This window comes from Pongo abelii, chromosome 16 (genome assembly GCF_028885655.2).
Source record: "Pongo abelii isolate AG06213 chromosome 16, NHGRI_mPonAbe1-v2.0_pri, whole genome shotgun sequence".
NCBI lineage: Eukaryota > Metazoa > Chordata > Mammalia > Primates > Hominidae > Pongo > Pongo abelii.
Genome location: NC_072001.2, coordinates 14924601 through 14945549, shown reverse-complemented (window position 1 = coordinate 14945549; position 20949 = coordinate 14924601). Strand labels below are relative to the sequence as shown.

At 47.2% G+C, this 20949-nt stretch overlaps 1 protein-coding gene and 1 pseudogene across 2 annotated transcripts; both read left to right on the top strand.

Annotated features, from left to right (window-relative positions):
* Positions 1-2921: 2921 nt before the first annotated feature.
* Positions 2922-10413, top strand: LOC129050246 (E3 ubiquitin-protein ligase HERC2-like). 2 transcript variants are annotated; one of them, XR_010137295.1, is made up of 4 exons: positions 2922-7362; positions 7450-7579; positions 8946-9124; positions 10173-10413. XR_010137295.1 is itself a non-coding variant. In XM_054532021.2 (3 exons), the coding sequence occupies exons 1-3, from the start codon at positions 7415-7417 to the stop codon at positions 10249-10251; spliced, it is 423 nt and encodes a 140-aa protein (XP_054387996.1). In that variant the 5' UTR covers positions 7369-7414; the 3' UTR covers positions 10252-10413. The 2 variants fall into 2 exon arrangements, 1 of the variants encoding a protein (XP_054387996.1); XM_054532021.2 differs by lacking the exon at positions 2922-7362 and having other exon boundaries at positions 7369-7579.
* Positions 10414-14336: 3923 nt separating this feature from the next.
* On the top strand, positions 14337-18266 carry LOC129050531 (uncharacterized; annotated as a pseudogene).
* The last annotated feature ends 2683 nt before the right edge of the window (positions 18267-20949 follow it).

Genomic DNA, 20949 nt, shown 5'->3' with positions numbered 1-20949 from the left:
ATTTTTATTGACAGTTCAGAAAGGTTTCATTCATCTTCAAAAATTATTTTGGGTAGGGTCATGTAAACTTTTAATCAAACTTGAGAAAACTTCTAACAAGTTTCTTTGATATTTGAGCAGTAAGATTTCAAGGCATTTGTAATTTTCTTGAACTACGATCTCACCTTAAATACTTTTTGAATTGAGAAGTGGAACAAAGTTGTACAAAAGAGGGGCCCTGAAATACAAGCATCACAGAAAATTAGCCTCTGTACCCTTCCTTACATAATATTTGTCTAAAAGTCTTTTGTGTTTAATATTTATGTAGTTCATGGCTCTCCTTTGCATATGATACAATAATGCCTTTGTGGTTGTCTTAAAAGAAATGCATTGGCTTCTCTTTTCTTCTTTGAAGTGCATGGTGACTTGTGGCTGAGGGTTACGGTACCGGGTTGTTGTGTGTATTAACCACTGTGGAGAGCATGTTGGGGGCTGCGATCCACAACTGAAGTTACACGTCAAAGAAGAATGTGTCATTTCCATCCCGTGTTATAAACCAAAAGGTAAGTCTGTGGTGCATTGTAAATTCAAATCAAATGGTATTTCCAGCTCCCATTCCAATATTGTAGCATTTCCCTTTCAACTTACTACTTTCTTATAAAAATTGTTTTATTGACAGATTGCAATAGACCTTCCCATCTAGATAAAGAAGTTAGATATATGTGAATTATTCATCTGGAGGGAAAACTGAGCTCCTGTTGATTCAGTACAGATGGAGTAGCTCCTATTTAGTTTTATACTAACATTTCTTGGTGGACATAAGAAAATTAAATGCAGTCCCTCCCTTGAAGAAAAAGAATGGCGGGGGGGAGATTGAAAAAGGAGGGGAAGGAAAAGTAGAAGGAGGAAAAGACAGAAGAGCAAGAAAAGGAGGAAGAAGTAGAGGAGGAGGAGGAAATTATTCTTTTCCCAAGATTCTCGTTCTTCTTTATAGCTACCTTTCCACTGGAGTGTAAGATTTTTGAGGGAGGAATGATGTCATCTTTATCATGTGTACTAATGCATGGAATGAATGAAAACTTCCAGTTCCCAGTGGGGATCTATGGATGCATTTATAATCTCTCCAGTAGTTCACATTTCTTCCACATGAAAGAGCAGAAATGGGTAGCATCCATGGATAGGAGGATTTGGCATCATCTCTCTGATATATGATCTTCTCTGTACATAATTATTTCCATGTTATTTAATGTTAACCATCCTCATGAAAAGTATCTTCCATCTTGAAATGGGAGAAAAGATTATTCCCAACTATTAGTAAGAAGGACTCCTCCTTAGTACTTGACAGAGGATGGTAAAACTCTCTTGTTATTTCTGGGTTCATTATTCATACAAATAGCCTCTTAGTCATTCAACAAATATTTTTGAGTATGTCTATCTTGCAGAAAAATCACTAGTTGCCATGACAGGTACAAACATTGACTACGTAACTCCATCAGTGAAGTCTTTTTTCGTTCCTTCTGCATTTATGATACTTTCATAGCCACTTTCATAGTGTCCATAGTTTCCTTGAAGCACCCTAAAGTTATTTTTATTTCTCACTTCATAGATAGATTATTCCCTTCTTCACATCAAGGAGGCTTCAAAGGACAGAAAGGGGCAACAGTTTGTTCCTCCATGCCAGATGTAATTGGTAATCATCTCCCTCAACAACTACAACAATAGTAAAAGTTTGAGTAAACTATAACACAGATTCTTTCATCCCCCCCAACTTTCTTAACTTTCATGTTATTTGCCTTTCTCTATTAATTTTTGCATTCCATGGGCAAAAATAAAATGTGACCAAAGATAGCAAGCTGATATGGTTGAAGTAAGAGCTTCAAAGTATCAACAACAGAAATTGGTATTGATTTATAAAAGGCATTTTTATGTTAACTTTGACAGCAGATTCAACTGTATCATGTGATCATTTTGGTTGCATTTTAATAATGTACTAATTTTTAAAAAATACAGCAGAAATGTTTAATTCATTCCAGCAGCCACCTAATGTATTGTACTAAGGAACTCAACTTGCATTTGAAAAATATGACCTCTTTATAAATGAAATCTTCAGCCAATATGATCATCTATCCAACTCCTTAATGATTAATAGTAATTAAGCTCATTCTTTATGTTCTCTTTTTCTTAGAAAAAAGTCCAGTGGAAGCGAAATTGCCTTGGCTGAAACAAGCACAAGAACTAGAAGAGTCCAGAATAGCAACAGAAGAACCAACGTGCTTCTGGGACCTTTTGTGGGAGTAATCAGGGCATAACCAGTTAACATGATATATGTAATTTTTGTACTCATTGGAGTACAGTGATACATTTAATATCCAAATGACCCGGATTTACAGACTCTAGAGAGCTTGAGCTGGCTAGAATTTTTCTTTATTTCACAATTCAGCAGTCCTCCTTTGGCAGTTTCTCTGAGCAGCACAGAAAAGACAGTGTTACTTAACTCAAAGCAGATCCAGTGGTCTGCTACCCTTAAGAGATTGGGGATAATTTCTAGGTTTTAACACATGTGATTTGACCATGAACCGTCATAGTATCATACAAATAATCATTCCATGGGTAAGTCATGGTCAGTCTCTATCAAATCAGTTAAGTTGAAATGCATTAGTCGCCTGAGTGATCGTAGGGAAATGGAAAGAACAAGGTACTAAGAGTATTGGAGCTTAGAACCACCCCTGCTAACTACATGACGTTAGACAAGTCTAATTTTTCTGTGTCTCATTCTCCTTACCTATAAAAGGAGCAGGTTGGGCTTGATCTCTCCAGGGTTCATTCCAACTTAAAAATCCAATAACTACCATCTGCATGTGATTTGATGGATCTGGATTGTAACAGTGCCAGTGGAAATTAAGAATCAAGAGGAAATCAAAGAAGCATTCTGGAGGTAGTTATATAGGGACAAAAAGAGAGCAAGAAATCAAAGGTGCTCTGAGATTTCTAGTCCAGGAATCTGTAAGAAAAACAGCACCAATGATAGACTCAAGTAATTGAACAGAACGGCTGGTTCTATGTCAAACATGTTAAGTCTTTCGTGCTGACAGGCTATCTATGAAGAGAGCAATTCCCAGAGCATCAGGGGAAAAGGGGTCTCAGCAGTAATCTGGCCACTTTCCCTCTCGGAGCAGGCATTTCTTCTTCAACACCTTCAGCAATGAGCAGAGTTCACTGCATTAAGAGACACCTCATTCTTGTGTTGAGCAACACAAGTTATTTGCAAGATCTTTTTCTTCTGATGAGACAGAATAGACCTCCCAATTTGTGTTCTCTGAAGCAGAAAAAAATACATCTATGCCCCATCCCATGTGACAAATTTTCACAAATATGAAGAAAGCTGCCATGGATCCCGAGAGCTTTGTCTTTCCCAAGTTCATCATTCTTAGCCTTTTCAGCAGTCTTCATGCACTGTTGTTTTTAGATCCTTTCACAACCTCCTGTGCTTTTCAGAACCCACTCTCATTTGTCAATCTCCCTTTTAACTGTGGTCCAGCCCAGTGGTGAGCCCCAGGGCAGTGTGGGTTACTTCTCTTTGAGAAGGCACATGTGGCAAAGTGATGTGGGCCAACATAGCTGACACATCACACTCATGACAGGCACAGACTTCTCCACGGGGACCACTGTCAGTGCTGGCTGTGACCACAGAAGAAACTGTGGACCATGTGAGGGTGAATGGCTTCACAGTATTTGAGTAAAAAGAGAAGAGTATTGGGCTCCTGAAAGAAGCTTGGAGATTTAGAGGAAGAGGGGGAATCAAAAGAGGAAGATGGTGAGGAAGTAAAGTAGTGAAGAGAGGGAGGAGTATGATCCAGGGAAGCTTATTATTCCAGAGACCAAAGGAGGAAGGAGTTTAAGGAGGCAAGCAGCAGATAGGATTCAAATCTCACAGAAAGACAAGGAAAATCCATGAGGAAAGAGAAAAGTCTGCTTTGATTAACAAGAAAGACTTTTTCAGTGAATTTTAGAGTAGTAGCATTCAAAGGGTAGAGAATAAAACATTGTGGATATTTCAGAAATAAATTTCCAAAAAAGAAGGAAATGGAGCAATGGGTATTTGAGTACTAAAGAAGGAGCAAAGATTGGTAGTCAAGCTGATGGAAAAGTGTATATGTATGTGTTTGTTGTTTTTCATTTTGAAGTTAGGGCAGTCTTAAACAAATTAAAAAGATAGGGTTTTGCACAAGTCAGTTAGTATCTGTAGACCTTCCAACTGTACAAGGAAAGCATGAGGCTAAATGCTGCTGGAACCTTCTCACATCTCTGATCACCTACAATCCTGTAAGGGAAGGAGTCTATAGAAAGAAAAGGGTTTGAGACACTTGAGAGAGAGTGTGTGTAGTTGTCACAGAAGGCAGGTCACAGAGTCCTCTGACTAGAATGATGGGTCCTACCAAGATCTTTTGTTTTCAAAACACAGTTAGATGACAGTTGATAGTCCTTCTATATGTCCTCTTTCCGTTAATAGGATTGCAGTCCATCCAGTTCCCCAGACTAGAAGTGTGGAGTCTTTCTTGGCTCATTCTCATTCTTCTCTGATGTGTAATTAGCCACTGAGTTGTGCCCACTATATTTACTAAAATCTTTCTTGGTTCCAGCTCCTCCTCTCCATCCAAACTACCATCCTTGTACAGGTCCTGAAATCAATTCCTAGGACACCTACAACAGCTTTCTAATTTGCTCCTGAATTGCTTCCCTCAAATCCACCCCTACACAACACAGCCACCAGAGCAGTCTATCTAGGTAGGGCACAAGTCTAATTCTTTTTGTTTTTTTTTGAAACAGAGTCTCACTCTGTTGCCCAGGCTGGCGTGCAGTGGTGTGATCTCTGCTCACTGCAACCTCCGCCTTCTGGGTTCAAGCGATTCTCCTGCCTCAGCCTCCTGAATAGCTGGATTACAGGCATGTGCCACCACGTCAGGCTAATTTTTTGTATTTTTAGTAGAGACGGGGTTTCACCATGTTAGCCAGGATGGTCTCGATCTCCTGAGCTCATGATCCACCCACTTCGGCCCCACAAAGTGCTGGGATTACAGGTGTGAGCCACCGCACCTGGCCAAGTCTAATTCTTTCTTTGCAGTGTTCAGAATATCCAAATGTCTCCCCATCACTCAAAGATTTGTGTGGGTTCATACGTCCAATGGGACTTGGCAGGGTATTACTTTTCCTGGTCCCCAGCCTCATGTCTGGCCACCTCCTTTTTTTTTTTTTGCCTTGAGTGGGATGCTCCAGGTACACTGACTTTCAGGCTGTTTCTTGCCCACAGCAAGCTGCCTCTTGCTTCCTCTTTAATCACACTCCCCTCTTAATTGGGAGTGGCCCCACCTGTTAAGTCTTTTTCTGCAACTTTATTTCTAATCATAGAAAATTGCAAACTATTTAAAAGAGGAGAAAACAGTGTAATGAACCCCCATGTCATGTCCATAATCCAGTATCAACAATTATCAACCCAGGGCCACTCTTGTTTCATTGAAACCATCACCACTGCCACTACCCCCTGAGCATTTTTGAAGCAAACACAGACAGCACATCATTTCATTCATAATTATGTATCTCTAAAAGAAGTCTTTAAAAAAATAATCAAAATACCATTTTTGAAATGCTATCCTGAATACTTCTATGCTATTCTAATATTTCTATCCTGAAGTGTTTGATCATCATCTTTTGTCTTTGTAATAAAACCCTCTAACTTAATGACAGGAACTACAGTTTTCTTGACATAGTAATTTTTCCCTTTTATTACAATGGTTTCTGTGTAACAACCCGTCATGTCCGTCTTCCAGCCCCTCCCCTTTTTGCCCTGCTTCTAGAATATACAGAACTGAGTGTAGTGTTTAGTTGCAGTAATGAACTGAGCAGAGGTCTGAAGTGTGCTTCTCTAGTCCTCTGTAGCACTCATTTATCACCATACCTGTGGCATCCTGGCATTTGCGTGGGTGCAGCCCAGGTGTTTGCTGCCCCTCCTGGTTTTCAGTGATGTTTCTGTTCTGGTCGGTGCTGTGGGGCGTGGCCTCGTGTATGTCTTAGGCTGTCAAGGTGTCCCAGCGTATGGTTTTGCATTTGCCTCTCCGGGGTCCTGAGGGTTCTGTAGGTTTCACAGACTCTAGGTGAGTGTCGGTGGTCATTTCCTGACCTGTGATATCTATACCTAGATGAGTGGTGTGCTTTTGATTTCACTTCTACTCCCAGGGCAAGGCCGGGTCTCTGATTTCTCGTGGGGCCTCTTGCTACCCAGAGCCTGGGACGGGCAGTGTGTTGCCCCCTGGCTGTGGTTGGCTGGCAGGCAGGTGATCCTGAGTGGCTCCCAGCCTTCTGCAGGAAGCTCGGGTTCAGTGGGTCGTTGTGTGCATTCCCGTGTGGGAGGTTGTGCTGAAGCCTGGCGGCTTGGCTCTGCTTTCAGAGCCCGGAGCCTCTTGATTCCTGCTGTGCGTGCCCATGTGAATTTCGGTTTTGCACTTGAGGAGTTTCCTTGTGTACTCTCAGCTCCACAATCTAATATTTAGCAGATTTTTTTTTTTTTTAAGACAGGGTGTCACTTTGTCACCCTAGCTGGAATGCAGTGGTGCAGTCTTGGCCTGCCAGGTTCAAGTGATTCTCCTGCCTCAGCCTCTCAAGTAGCTGGGACTACAGGTGTGTACCATCACACCTGGCTGATTTTTTTATAGAGATGGGGTTTCATCATGTTGGCCAGGCTGGTCTTGAACTCCTGATCTCAAGTAATCTTCCCACCTTGGCCTCCCAAAGTGCTGGGATTACAGGCATGAGCCACCGCCTGTGGCAGCTTTTGTGGTTACATTGTAGCCATTATTTGTGTTTGGTGCAGATGGTTGGGGTGGGGTGGAGGTTGCTGTTGCTAGTTGTTTAGCTCTTCTGCTGATCTTGAGCTTTTCCATATATGTGTTCATAGTGGGGTTACAAAAATTCCTCTAGAAAATACTTCAACTATTGTGGGTAAGAGTTTTTTTAGTCCAGTTTTTAAAAATACATAAGCTGAGAAGTTATTTTGTCTATTTAAATAATACTTCAAATTGAGTTTTATTCGGTGTTTAGTAAGACTTTGAAATTCACTCATTTTTAGGGGTTCTAAGTGAAAATTGTTTTTCTCCTTTCAGTTGCATGCTGCCATTAGTCACCAGGTTGACCCGGAATTCCTTGGTTTAGGTCTGGGCAGCGTCCTCCTGAACAGCCTGAAGCAGACGGTGGTGACCCTGGCCAGCAGCACAGGCGTGCTGAGCACCGTGCATTCAGCCTCCCAGGCCATGCTGCAGAGCGGCCGGTCCGTGCTGCTGCCCACCGCTGAGAAGCAGGCCCGGGCGCTCTCTGCTCTCCTGCCCTGCGCAGGTGGGCTCGGGGAAGGAACAGGAGACGGCATGGGTCAGGGTGCTGGGAGGGGATGGCGTTTCACTCAAATTGGCACACACTTTCTAGTTCAGTTTCAGGCAATGAAGTGAACATAAGTCCAGGTCGTCGATTCATGATTGATCTTCTGGTGGGCAGCTTGATGGCTGCTGGAGGGTTGGAGTCAGCCTTACACGCAGCCATTACTGCGGAGATCCAGGTATGGCCTTGGAGGCACACGTGACCTGGTGGTGCGCTGAGATCGGAAATACCACACTCACACATGTGAAGAATAACTGAAAACAGTAAAACACTCAACTTTTATCATATCCAAGTATTTTCTTAAATTAAAATTCTTTTATGTGCTAATTTTAAAAATTATTGAGATGATTTAATTGTGATAAAATACTGCATGTTGCCTGTTTCAGTGAAGTTAACAGATAACCTGTTACTCAGGTAGACCATTCCCGTCACTCGGAAAGATCCCTGTGCTCTTGGCACTTGCAGCCAGGATACTCCCCTGCCCTCAGATGAGATGCATTTCGCCTGCTCTGAGTGTCGCAGCAGTATAACTGTATAGTATGCACTCGTTCCTGCCTGGCCTTGGAGAATGATTTTCAGATTCACTCACTGATGTGTCTATTGTGACTTCGTTTTTATTATTGGGAAGTTTTCCATTTTCTGGGTGTAGTACTCTTTGTTAGTTCATTCTCCTATTGAAGGATATTAAATTGTTTTTGGTTTTTGTTTTCTTTTTTTTTTTTTGAGACAGGGTCTTGCTCTGTCACCCAGGCTATATACAGTGACCTGATCTTGGCTCACTGCAGCCTTGTCCTCCTAGGCTCACAGGATCCTCCCACCTCAGCCTCCTATGTTGCAGGGACCACAGGCATGTCACCATGCCGGGCTAGTTTTTTGATTTTTTTTTGTAGAGACAAGGTGTTACTGTGTTGCACAGGCTGGTCTCCAACTCCTGGGCTCGGGATCCCCCCACCTTGGCCTCCCAAAGTGTTGGGATTACAAGTGTGAGCCACCACACACAGGCTTTCTTGTTTTTGGCCGTGTAGAGCTGCCACGATTGTGCTGTGAACAAGTACTTTAGTGGACATATGTCCTCCCTTTGGGTAAATACTTGGAGTGGAATTTGTTAGGTCCTGGGGTCAGTGTGTATTCATAGTTTCCCAAAGTGGCTCTGCCATTTACATTTGAACCACGACTTCTGTGTGTGAGAATTCTAGCTCCTCCTTGTCCTTACAGAGCAGCTGGATGCTGCGTGTGTGGGGCAGATCACATTGGGTTTTGTGAGAGCCAGTAGCAGGGTTAAGGATTTTAGGGACTTCACGGAAGGAGGCTGGAGAGCATCAGCAGAGGCAGCCTGGACCTTGGATCTGTAAAAAGAAGACACTGTTTGAAACTGCACAACTGAGTTGGGGTTTCCAACAGGGCAGGTGGAGGCCTGTGGGTAGGTGTGTGCGGCAGCCACAGAGGCTGGGATAGCTTGGCACTGGGGTCAGGGCTCAGCCAGCCTGTGTCTTCACACCTGGTAATGAGATCACTTGTAAACAATTTCTGTTTATGAATTACAGGATATTGAAGCCAAAAAACAAGCACAGAAGGAAAAAGAAATTGATGAACAGGAAGCAAATGCCTCAGCATTTCATAGAAGCAGGACTCCATTGGATAAAGACCTTATTAATACGGGGATCTGTGAGTCTTCTGGCAAACAGTGTTTGCCTCTGGTTCAGCTCATACAACAGCGTCTTAGGTAAATCGTATTAGCTGTATTGTATTGTGTTTTATTTATTTACTTTTTTTTGTATTTTTGAGACAGAGTTTTGCTCTTGTTGCCCAGGCCGGAGTGCGGTGGCACGATCTTGACTCACCGCAACCTCCGCCTCCCAGGTTCAAGTAATTCTCCTGCCTCAGCCTCTCGAGCAGCTGGGATTACTGGCGTGCACCACCACGCCCCACTAATTTTGTAGTTTTAGTAGAGATGGGGTTTCTTCATGTTGGTCAGGCTGGTCTTGAACTCCCGACCTCAGGAGATCCACCCACCTTGGCCTCCCAAAATGTTCAGATTACAGGCATTAGCCACCACGCCTGGCCTATTTATTTTACTTACTAGCGTTTTTTTTTTTTTTTTTTGTGATGGAGTCTCTCTCTATCGTCCAGGCTGGAGTGCAGTGTCAATGATCTTGGCTCACTGCAACCTCCACCTCCTGGGTTCAAGCTATTCTCCTGCCTCAGCCTCCCAAGTAGCTGGGACTAGAGGTGTCTGCAACCACACCTGACCGATTTTTGTGTTTTTAGTAGAGATGGGGTTTTACCATATTGGTCAGGCTGGTCTCAAACTCCTGACCTCAGGTGATCCACCTGCCTTGGCCTCTCCAAATGTTGGGATTACAGGCGTTAGCCACTGTGCCTGGCCTGTATTGAATTTTAATAGGTGATTATTGGTTTTCATATTAAGATAGTGAAATCCAGCACGAGGATCTCAAAACTTTGTTTGGTGATTGAAGGAATATTCTGAAAATTACCTAGTATGGATTTTAGGGTAAAGAGCAGACCCTTTTAAATATAGGTGAGAGGAGAAGTTGGAGGGCGAGGGCATGATGATGTTCAAAAGTTTTTCCAGAACAGAAATTGGGTGTGCAGTAAACCTGTAAAAAGATTCTTGCTAATAAGCAGGTGGATGTAAATGAAAATCATCATGGAAGGTTATTTTTAAAACTGGTTGTATCATTGCCTCACTTCATATATTACAGAGTTATACATACTACTTTGTAACATAACTTTTCTTTTCAAAACCAAAGTCAATGTGAAAGAATGGTGAGCATTGTTTTGGAAGGCCCGACTAGGAGGAGGTGGGAAGAAGTCAGACTCAGCCTGTGAACAGAGACTAACTTTGGCAGAAGCCAAAACAGTCAGACAGTGTTGTCTAAAAATGATCATTCAAGAAGAGTGAAAAAACAAGGTGATTTGTGAGAGAGATTTATTAGAAAATGAAACACATTTGTACCTCTGTTTAATAAAAATCTGCTTTTTGTCACATCATGCTCCTGGTTTTTTCTTTCTACACATAGAGAAAGCAGAGCCCTGGCAGGTTGGATCAGGCAGCTGAGCACAGAGCAGGGAGCCCTGGGCAGTGGCCACAGCTCTCAGCTGGCCTGTTCATGGGGGGCATGGTGCATCTGCGGCGTGTGGTGGGCCTGCGGCGTGGGATGCGTCTGCGGCGTGGGGTGGGCCTGTGTCATGGGGTGGGCCTGTGTCGTGGGGTGGGCCTGTGTCATGGGGTGGGCCTGTGGCATGGGGTGGGCCTGCGGCGTGCAGTGGGCCTGTGTCATGGGGTGCATCTGTGGCGTGCGGTGGGCCTGTGGCGTGCGGTGGGCCTGCTGTCCACAGCCAGAAAAACTAACTTAGTGGACACACAGTGAAATTTTGAAACAGGAAGTTTTAGAGCTAGTTTCTATCATGGAATTTAGCAAATGCTATTTTGCAAAATATTTTTCTGATGTTTGTTTTGTTTTTCTAATCTGATAATGCATATTTCACACATTCTGGCCTTTAAGCAATGGAAACTAGAGAACTAAACTTAATACAGTTTGTGTTAATGGAAAGAGCTGGAGATCTGTTCTCAGAAAATTTCAGTTGCAACAGCTTGTTCACATAGGTGAACTTCCAACACAGTAACTATAGGAGTAAGAATAAAAGCTGTGTTTACTTTCACAGAGTTCAGAAGACATGAGAAAATGGATGTTAAAAACCTTGTAATTAAAATGTAAAGTTACGTGCAAAGTTTTAAAGTGAGCATTTTCCAGGAAGAGGTGATTTTCTAAGTTCTTGAATGCCTCTCCCTTTTGTGAGGAGGCTGCGTCATGGGCTGTTGGTGTCTTTGGGAGGGGGTGAGTGCAGGGTTCCTGTTGTGGGTCCTTTGTTCTCACGAGGGCAGCGCCCGTTTCCCATCTCCTGCCTGCCCAGACTGTTCCCGTGCGCAGAGAGACTGGCCTGTTTCAGCTGCAGCGGTGTAGCCTGCGTTGGCTAGTCTGGCCGGCACTCACACCGTTTGCTGATCAGCACTTGAAGTGTGTCCGTCGTAGCTGAGACACTGAATATTTCATCTAATTTTTATTAATTAAAATGCAGGTTTAAAAACTTGATTCCATTATTAGAAAGCATTTAAGAATGTCACTTGGCCACGTGAATCTACTTTGTCAACTATATATTTTATGAGTCTAAGTGCAGATCAGATATTTTCAATGCAAATTTCACTGCAAATTGAAATGTGCTACATATGTAAGCTATGCTGATGGTTTTTGAGGACTTAATATGAAATAACCTATGTAAAATATCTCAATCATTTTTCTTATATTTCATGTTGAAATGGTAATATTTTCAATCTGTTGGGATAAGTATGACACATTATTAAAATTATTTTTATTTTTGAGATGGAGTCTTGCTCTGTTGCCCAGGCCAGAGTGCAGTGGTGCAATCTTGGCTCACTGCAACCTCCGCCTCTTGGGTTCAAGTAATTCTTCTGCTTCAGCCTCCCGAGCAGCTGGGACTATGGATGTACACCACCACGCCCGGCTAATTTTTGAATTTTTGTAGAGACAAGAGTTTTACCACGTTGGCCAGGCTGGTGTCGAACTCCTGATCTCAAGTAATCTGCCCACCTTGGCCTCCCAAAGTGCTGGGATTACAGGCATGAGCCACTGCACCCGGCCATTATTACAATTAATTTTATGTGTGTGTGTGTGTGTGTGTGTGTGTGTGTGTGTGTGTGTGTGTGTTTACTTTTATTAATGTGACTAAGAACAATTTTTTTTTCCCCCTGAGATGGAGACTCACTCTGTTGCCTGGACTGGAGTGCAGTGGCACATTCTCAGCTCACTGCAGCCTCTGCCTCCCAGGTTCAAATGATTCTTCTGCCTCAACCTCCTGAGTGGCTGGGACTACAGATGCATGCCACCATACCTGGCTAATTTGTGTATTTTTAGTAGAGATGGGGTTTCACGATGTTGGCCGGGATGGTCTTGAACTCCCAACCTCAGGTAATCTGCCCGCCTCAGCCTCCCAAAGTGTTGGGATTACAGGCATGAGCCACCGCACCTGGCCATGTTTATTAATACGAATAAGAACATTTTGAATTGCACCTGTGGCTCCACTGGTGTCCTGGGCAGGTGGCTCTGTGGTGTCCACACAGGTTGTCTGCTGTGTCTTCATCTTCGCTGCATGTGACTTTTTGGTTCCTGTGGCACGTGGAGTCCTGTATGGGACATTGGTTCTACAGTAGATTTATAATAAGGATGTACCTACTAAAAAATACAAAATAAAAAGAATAGAAACAAACATAGAAATAAGTATCACCTCACAAAAATTTTGGAAAGTAGAAAAAGGAAGATACATTCACAGATTTTCAGTAGCCGATATCCAGGCTGTCTTCATAAGCATGGATAACGTGTCCCTCTCCTGCATGGATAGACACCGTTTTCTCACCTTAAGTGTTTGTGATTGAAGGATTCTTGATGTGTTGACTTGGAGGATGCAGTTGTTGAGCAGTAGTTTATCTAAAGATTGTAAGAAACTTTTGGAAACATTTCATGTCCTTTTTTCCCTTGGAAAACATGGGTTGAAGAAATCGCCGCTTGCCAAAAATAAGCCGTGAAACGGATTTCAGAGTAACTAGTTACATGCTGGCGAGGAGCCACGGAATACCATTTACATTTGAAAATAGAGGGCTGTGAAGTTTTTATAAGTAGTGAACCCCGTCAGAATTACACATTTTGATTATGGCTCTAAATTTTATATTAAATAAAAATTTTATCGTATTTATTACCGTCTTTTGCTCCTTCAGGTGTAGCATACATGCTAGATTCTAGACCTGTTTCTTGTGTTACAGTGGTGTTACCCAGGCAGGTTATCAGGTAGTGAAGGTGCTGTCTGGTGGTGGTGGTGAGCCCAGTGAGGGCACATCCTTGCTGTGTGTGATGAGGGCCCATGGGTTGCTGTGGGATTCCCACACCCTGGCTCCTCAGTCTCCTGCTTCTGTCCTTACTCACACTGCTGGTGGTTTTCTGGTGCGAGCCACGGGGGCAAGTGGGATTGACAAGCCTGCTGTCACATGAGGAACCTGAGTTAAAGTGGAGCTGAAAGCATGTCCTCGCTCTTGATGTTGTGCAGAGAACCACTTGTGCTTCTGGCCCAATGGGGCGGGTGGAACCAGGCCCTGGTTTTGCTCTCCTCCCCTCCATGTTCCCCTGTCCTGTCTGATTTTCTTTCACACTGACATAAGAGTTACTTTCCCTCGGCCTCCCAAAGTGCTGGTATTACAGGCATTAGCCACTACGCCTGGCCAGCATCCTTTCAAGTACTGGGGTACACCCGAGCTCCCAGCTTCTAGCTAGGAGTCATTTGGTCCCTCTTTATCCCAAAGGACCTGCCACCATCATTGGTTCCCAAAGCCCAGCAGGGTCCAGGCTCTTCAGCCTCCAACCACTTTGCATTTCTTTTCTGCTTTTCGTTCATGGAGATAAAGATTAACTTATTTTTCAGCCTGGGCATGTCTTTTTTATGTACTTTATTTTTTATCTTATTTTTTTTGAGATGGAGTCTCACTCTGTCACCCTGGCTGGAATGCAGTGGCGGGATCTCATTTCACTGCAACCTCTGCCTCGCGGGTTCAATTGATTCTCCTGCCTCAGCCTCCTGAGTAGCTGGGACTACAGGTGTGCACCACTATGCCCAGCTAATTTTTATATTTTTAGTAGAGACAGGGTGTTGCCATATTGGCCAGGCTGGTCTCGAACTCCTGGCTTCAAGTGATCCTCCTACCTCAGCCTCCCAGAGTGCTGTTATTACAGGATTACAGGCGTGACCACCGCGTGCGGCCTTTATTTACTTTGTATATCTCATCTATTACTGCTGCAGTTTGCAGAAGAGAGGATGCCCTCAAACCTAACTTCTCCAGACCATCCCAAATGGGAAGTCTGCTCCACGTCAACAGTGTTGTTGCTTTTAAAGACTATATGTCAACATGCCAGATTATAGCAAAAGGATGTCGAGGGCGCAATAGGAAAGCAAGCCTGAGAGTCCTGGAGAGAAGGTGGCAGAGCTGCGTTTCGAAGGTGGTTCCTTCTTCAGACCCTGCCCTTCCTGCCTTGTTCCTCCAGTTGCGAGATTTGCTGTTGGAGCTCCTCCACGGGCGAAGAGGTGAGGCTGGACTGAGAGGGAGATGGAGAAGCTGCCAGAGGTTCTTTTGGATCTAGAATTGAGACAGCAGTTCCAGCCAGGTCTGGAGGTGGGTGCTGTCACCCAGCCCCCAAGGGAATGCTACTGATTGAAGAATGTGGCAAGAACTCCCTGGCCGGGAGAGGGAGGTGCTCGCTCCTTTGAATCGCCTGAGCCCAGGCTGGAAGGCCCAAGGGGGAGGACGAGGCCAGCTCACTCCAGCTCCATCCCCTCCCTTTAACCCTGAGCTAGTCACCCTCCCAGACTCCAGTCCCTTTTCCTAAGTGCCCTCCCTGCAAAGTCTGCACGGAGCAGCGCTCCCTCGTGCCAGCTCATCCCGCACTTTCTTGTCTTTCAGCAACCCCATGGGTTTGAACCTGAGATGATTCATTTTCCTAAAAGCCTCTTTGGGCTGAGGGAAGGCGTGGGTGGCTCTGCCAGTTTTGGAGTGGGGGCTGCCTCTTCTCAGAGCCGCTGCGAGGGCCAGGGCCACCCTCCCAGTTGGGTGTCTCTGGGCTGGGCAGCAGCTTTGTGGGCAGCAGCTTTGTAGGCAGCCCGGGCCATCCGCACTGGTCTGGGAGGCTGGGGGTGCACCGGCTCCTGCTCCTGATAGAGCCAAGGCACCTTCCTTACCTGAGAGCTGACTTCCTTGAAGAGTGGGCACAGAGAAGCCGGCAACATGGGTGGTGTAGGCACCCAGGAGAAAATCTGTGGCTCAGTCTCAGGGAGAAGTCTCCACCAGCACAGCTGTTGTAGAGATGGGGAAACTGGGCTGAGAGGGAAGGGGGCTTGCCCAACTCACCAGCCCTGGAATGTTTTGAGCTTTGGGGGTGGATCTCCCAGGAAATGTGTTTTATGGCACCACCACCTCTGGTCACCCACCCTGAGGTGTGGCGGGCCTGGACAGCCAGCTTGACTGAGGGCCAGGCTGGTGAAGTCAAACATACCACTCAGGAAGGAGACCCAGCCCTTCTCCAGACAGAGTTCAAATGTGAGGACTGCCTTCTTTGGGCCTCAAATTCCCCACATGAATTCCAAGGACCCCTCTAGCTCCTACACTCTGGGCCAAGGTTTCCTCTGAGCCCCAGTCAGCCTAGAGGACCTAGGATACATCTTCCTTGGACAGAGACCCACCATATGGGCAGCAGGAGGTAGGGGTGGGGGTAGGCAAGGTTCCCGTGGGGAGGTGGAGCTGTCATGAGAGATGGTGTCTGCAGACAGTGGGTGTATCGTGGCTCTGCTACTACTTGCTGGGTGGCCCTGTGATGTTTCTTTCCCCACTCTGGACCTCAGTTTCCCTATCTGTTCTGTGGAGATAAGATGCCTGCCTGCATATTTGTGAACTGGGATGTGTGGGGGCCAGTTGCAGTGTTTCTTGGTGTGGTCCTGGGGCAGCCTGCACCACCCCATAGAGATTTCTGGGCCCCACCCTAGGCTCACAGGACCAGAATCTCTGGGAATGAAGACTGGGAATTTGCATTTCCACAGGCATCTGGCTGATTCTGACATGATTGAAAAGCACTAATAGTATATAGTAAGCTCTTTATAAAAGGTAAATTCATAGCTGCCTTTTACTAAATATAAATCTCACCTTCCCTTCCTCAGTTAAGGACACACACCGCAGTTGAAAATCACTGTGCCTTTCCAGATGCAGAATCTGACCTTTCCGATGAGATTCTGTTAACTGTTGCTTTCTGTAGTTTGTATTCCAAAACAAGGGGAATATCTTTCCATTTTTTCAATATAAATGTTTAGGTCAGATACGCTTTTTCAAACTGGACACACACACTCACACAGTTTAGGGTTTCAGCTATGGCTTCCTCTCAAATTATTAGCCTCTTTCTGCCAGGGAGCAGTTTTTCCCAGACAAGACCCTGGACAGAGGCTGGTGGGGCCCCTCCTCATCAGAATCACTAGATCATGACTGACTCCTAGAGGTGGCTTTTTCTGCTTAAGTGTCAGCCCATGGGCTGGGATGTGACCCCCAAAGTTGCAACAGAAGCTTCCACCCATCTTGGGGCCCCCCTGCCATCTATGGGGAAAGGCCTGTCCCTTGTCTTCTGGGCCCAGCCGGCCTCACAGGCATTCAGCAGATTGGAAAGTCAAAGCATGTGCTGTGCTTGGCTGGGGTCCCTTGCGCCCCTTTTTGGGGTGAGGTGGAGTGCATCCAGCCCCCAGTATCCCTGCCATTTATTCCCCCCCTCATCCCCACCCCCATACACACTCACAAGTACAAACACAGGTGCAGTCACTGTCGCACACCACTCTGGACAGCACCATTTCCAGCCTCAGGGGGGCAGTTTCCTTACAGGGAAGTTAATGAGGCACTAAAGAAGGCTCAGAGGACAGGGAGAAAATCTATCGAGAAGAGGCTCCTAGACCTGGTTCTGCCTCTGAATTGCTGGGGGTCCTTGAGAAAGTTGCTTTCCCTCTCTGGTCTCAGTTTCCTCAGGTGAGAAATGGGGGGCTGGCCAAATGGTCTAAGGTTCTGGGAACCTCTAAGTCAGAGCCTGTAGCTGGTGGTCAAGATGAGGGAGAGGCCCTCAGGCTCAGCTGAATGCCTGAGAGTCAGGACAGGCCCAAAGGTGAGAAACCTGAGCACATCAGGTGGGTTCAAAGCTGGTGCATGAGCCCCACAGCCTGCAGAGCAGCTCTGGACTCGGGAGCCCGCTTGCACCAGCCCAGTGGGACTTCAGAGATGTGGGGTCCAGCCTCTCCTACTGTTGCAGGGCTGGGGGCTGGGATCTGCAGATTCTGACCCCACAGCTGCCTTAGACATGCCAGATGGGCTGGGGCAAGACACACCCCTCTCTATGAACTGAGCAGTCAGTCCAAATAGATACACTAAAGAAGGGCTGTGGGATGGACCCAGCTGTAGCCTGGGGCTACAGACTAGCTTCCAGGGTACTCAAGCAGCTGGCCTCTGGGGTAGCAGCCCCGGGTATGAGAGGCAGGACTCAGAATCTAGGCCAAGCCTCTACAGGAATCCCCTCTGGAGAGCCCAGGCACTCTGCAGGAGGGGCAGCAGGCAGCAGGTGCACCAGGAGCATGTTTCACAAGGTGCTCAATATTGCATCTGCTCAGATAGGCAGCGAGTTGGAAAGTGGTTGCAGTAGGCAGGGTGACGGCTGCTCCCCAGAGCCAGGAGTCCAGCCCAGCACCCACCTGAGTCCGCCTTAGTCCTGCTCAACTGGGTTATCTGTGCTCTTGGCCCTCTGGTCCCACCCACAGAGAGAGGGCTTTGGGGCAACTAGGTGAGCTGGCCCTTGTCGGAGGATGTAACTGACTCCTGAGCCTGGCGAGCCAGGCAGCCCCTCACCAGCGTCCCCACCCCCACATCTCCAGCCCCCCTCATTCCCTGATCCTCCCATCCACTCCCCTGACCCAGCGGTTTCCTCTGCTCACTCTCTTTTCCTGCTCCCAGGCTCGCCTGGTCACGTGTCCTTCACTCTCCTCTGAGTCTCCCTCTTTCCAAGCCGCCTCCACTCTACTTGACACACTCTCCCTTAAGACACCAGAGTACACAAGCGCAAGTCCCCGCACCTCACCTTTACTCCCAGATATGGGAGGGAGATGACATGAAGACCCAAACGCCCCTTGGCAAGAGATCTGGGGTATGCAGAGGGGCATATCTGAGGCTGTGGAAGCTCCAGGGGCTCCCTGCGGGAGGCTGCATGTAAGCTGGCTATTGAATTTGGCTCTGAGCTGAGACCCCTCGTTGAAGCTCCAGACCAGGAGCCAGCTGCTAGCTCGACCCCTCCATTTGGTGCCTCAGAGAAACCTTGCACTCTGTAGGTCTAAATCTGAACCCAGAAAATCCCCCCATGTCGGCCCTGCCTCTTCATAGGGAAAGCACCACCTCAGACCCAGTTCTGCACCAAACCCACATTTGAGTCATGGGGCTCCTGCCCTGCACTGTGAGCACTCTGGATAAGCCAGTGCCGAGGGGGAAAGAGCTCTGAATGCCAAGCCAGAACATGAGCTTCAACTCCACCTCCAGCCCTGAGAGCTGTGGGCGGGGAAGGGCCCTAGTCCAGCTTGCTGTAGAAAGACCAGTCTGCCACTGTATGGCACATGGATGGCAGGGGCAGAGTGCAGGTGGAGAGAATAGAAGGTGGGCAGGGCAGGGGAGGCAGGGACATGGCTGTAGCCTTGGAGATGGGAGGACAGACAGGACTTGGGGGCTACTTGGATGAACCAAGGGGGGAGTCAGGAAGAGACACCCAGTTTTGTATCAGATGTGTAGAGCGTGGGATGCTGTTCACTGATCGAGGGAGGGGGAGGAGGAAGAGGTATGGCATGGGGAGGAGGTAGCTGAGCTCTGTCATTAATGTCATTTGAAGTCCCCAGGGAAAGAAAGGCCCACCAGCGCCTTCACTGCTTCAGCCAGCTCTCAGGGTGACTGTGCTCCCTGGCCCTCTCAGCTCCTGCTTCATAGCTGTCAGCTGCAGTGGGGGACAGCTGCAGCAAGGGCCCAGCATATCTGTGTGTTTACCCAGGGGACTGCCGTGTGGCCCATGCCGAGCAGAAACTGATGGACGACCTTCTGAACAAAACCCGTTACCACAACCTGATCCACCCAGCCGCCACCTCCTCACAGCTCATCTCCATCGAGACGGAGCTCTCCCTGGCCCAGTGCATCAGCGTGATAGGTGCAGAGGATAACTGTGGCTGAGGCTCAGGTGAAGAGGCAGCTCATGCCCAAGCCCCAAGCAGTCAATGTCCAGAGGAATGAAATGACTAGAGTTGACTTAGACTGACCAGTACACGGTGGGGAGGCTGGAGGAGGGTCCATGAGGTTTATAGGTGTCCAGTATTTAATGAGGTCATGGTTTTGTTAACAAAGAAGAAATGAGGGTGGGGGCGGGATCACCACTGGCTAGGCAGCCAAGGGGCCTGCAGAGACTCTGCTCAGCTGAGTCTCCAGCATGACCATGAGCTTCTCCTCCTCATCCTCCCAGCCCCACCCTACTCTCTCCCCCAGCTTGCTCAACAGGTGTCCTTACAGGCTCCCTACTTGTTGGGGAAAATAAGAACCAGACTGGGGGAACTGACGGGCACAGAGGCCCAGGTGTAGGCGCAGGACCACAGGCGGTGCAGAGTCTACTGAGCCAGGTGGGTGAGGGTCTGGAGAGTGGACATGGCTGCTGCAGGCATGGAAAGGAGGCGCAGATGGCGGCACTCCCAGGGCCCATTGTCAGGGCCTCCATATGTGGATGTGTGCAGAGGTGGGGGTGCTGAGGGAGGAGGGGCCAGGGAATTTCTCATCTTCTCTCTACTGCCTCTGAGTTGGCGATGTCAGAGGGAGCCATGGCCCACTGTAAAGTGACACAATGTCCCCACCCACAGGGTTAGAACCCCTCCCCTGGAAGCAGCTCTGAGGGGAACAGTCACATGTAGAGAGTGCAGGACGCTGTGTCCAGCTGGGGGAAGGAGGTCACCAAGGGGGTTGACCCTCCTCTGGCCAGGTGGCTGCCTTCTGACACACCAGCCTCTCTCTCTAGCACGGTGGGCCCCACACACCCAGCCTGTGAAACCTACAGCCCTCAAGAAGGCTTTGGCCAAATTAATTAGCGGCTCCCTCTCCCAGGAGGAAGCACAGCTGAAGGATGCGGAGGGCAGTAGAGTTGTGTATGCTCCGCCCCCTCTCTCCAGAGTGGGATGGAAAGAAGGGGGCTTTCAGCCAGGCTGGCCCAGGCTGGGGTCTGAGTGCCACTGTCCAGCTATTGGCTTCTGGCTTAATGGGTGAGCCCAGCTGCTCCTGTGCAGCTGCCGCCCTAGTGAGGGTGAACCGGCAGGCGAGTTCCATTTCTGAAAGCCTGGGAATACCATCAATATTAGGCTGTGGGCTGCTGGGCCAGGAAGGGGAGTTTATTTTTCAGGGTTTGTTTATCTATTGAGTTGATGAGGGAGGGTTATAGGTACAACCAGCTTAAAGATGGAAATTTTGAGAGAGCAGGCAGGGATTTAGTGCTGGGTAAGCCTTCTCAAAGCGGCTCTTTTGGGGTGGCCAGAATCCAGTACCAATGTCCTCAGCATGTTCATCAGCTGCTGGGGGAGTGGCGGACAGGATGAAAGCACAGGAACACTTTCTGGATGATAGAAATACTCTGTATCTTCAAAGGAGGTAGGTTCCATGGGTAATGTTAAATGAGTTAAAACTCATCAAAATGTAAACCAGATCTGTGCATTTCACTGAATATAAATTATACCTCCAATTAAAAACATTTTTTTAAAAGACAGATGGGCTGGACGCAGTGGCTCACACTTGTAATCCCAGCACTTTGGGAGGCTGAGGCAGGTAGATCACCTGAGTCAGGAGCTCGAGACCAGCCTGGAAAACATGGTGAAATCCTGTCTCTA

What these genes read in the sequence shown, in the direction of transcription:
- LOC129050246 (XM_054532021.2), top strand. Translation starts at nt 7,415, where the DNA reads ATGGCGTTTCACTCAAATTGGCACACACTTTCTAGTTCAGTTTCAGGC. An exon ending in CCATTACTGCGGAGATCCAG is followed by an intron (nt 7,580 to 8,945) that starts GTATGGCCTTGG and finishes TATGAATTACAG; the next exon opens with GATATTGAAGCCAAAAAACA. An exon ending in CTCATACAACAGCGTCTTAG is followed by an intron (nt 9,125 to 10,172) that starts GTAAATCGTATT and finishes TCAAAACCAAAG; the next exon opens with TCAATGTGAAAGAATGGTGA.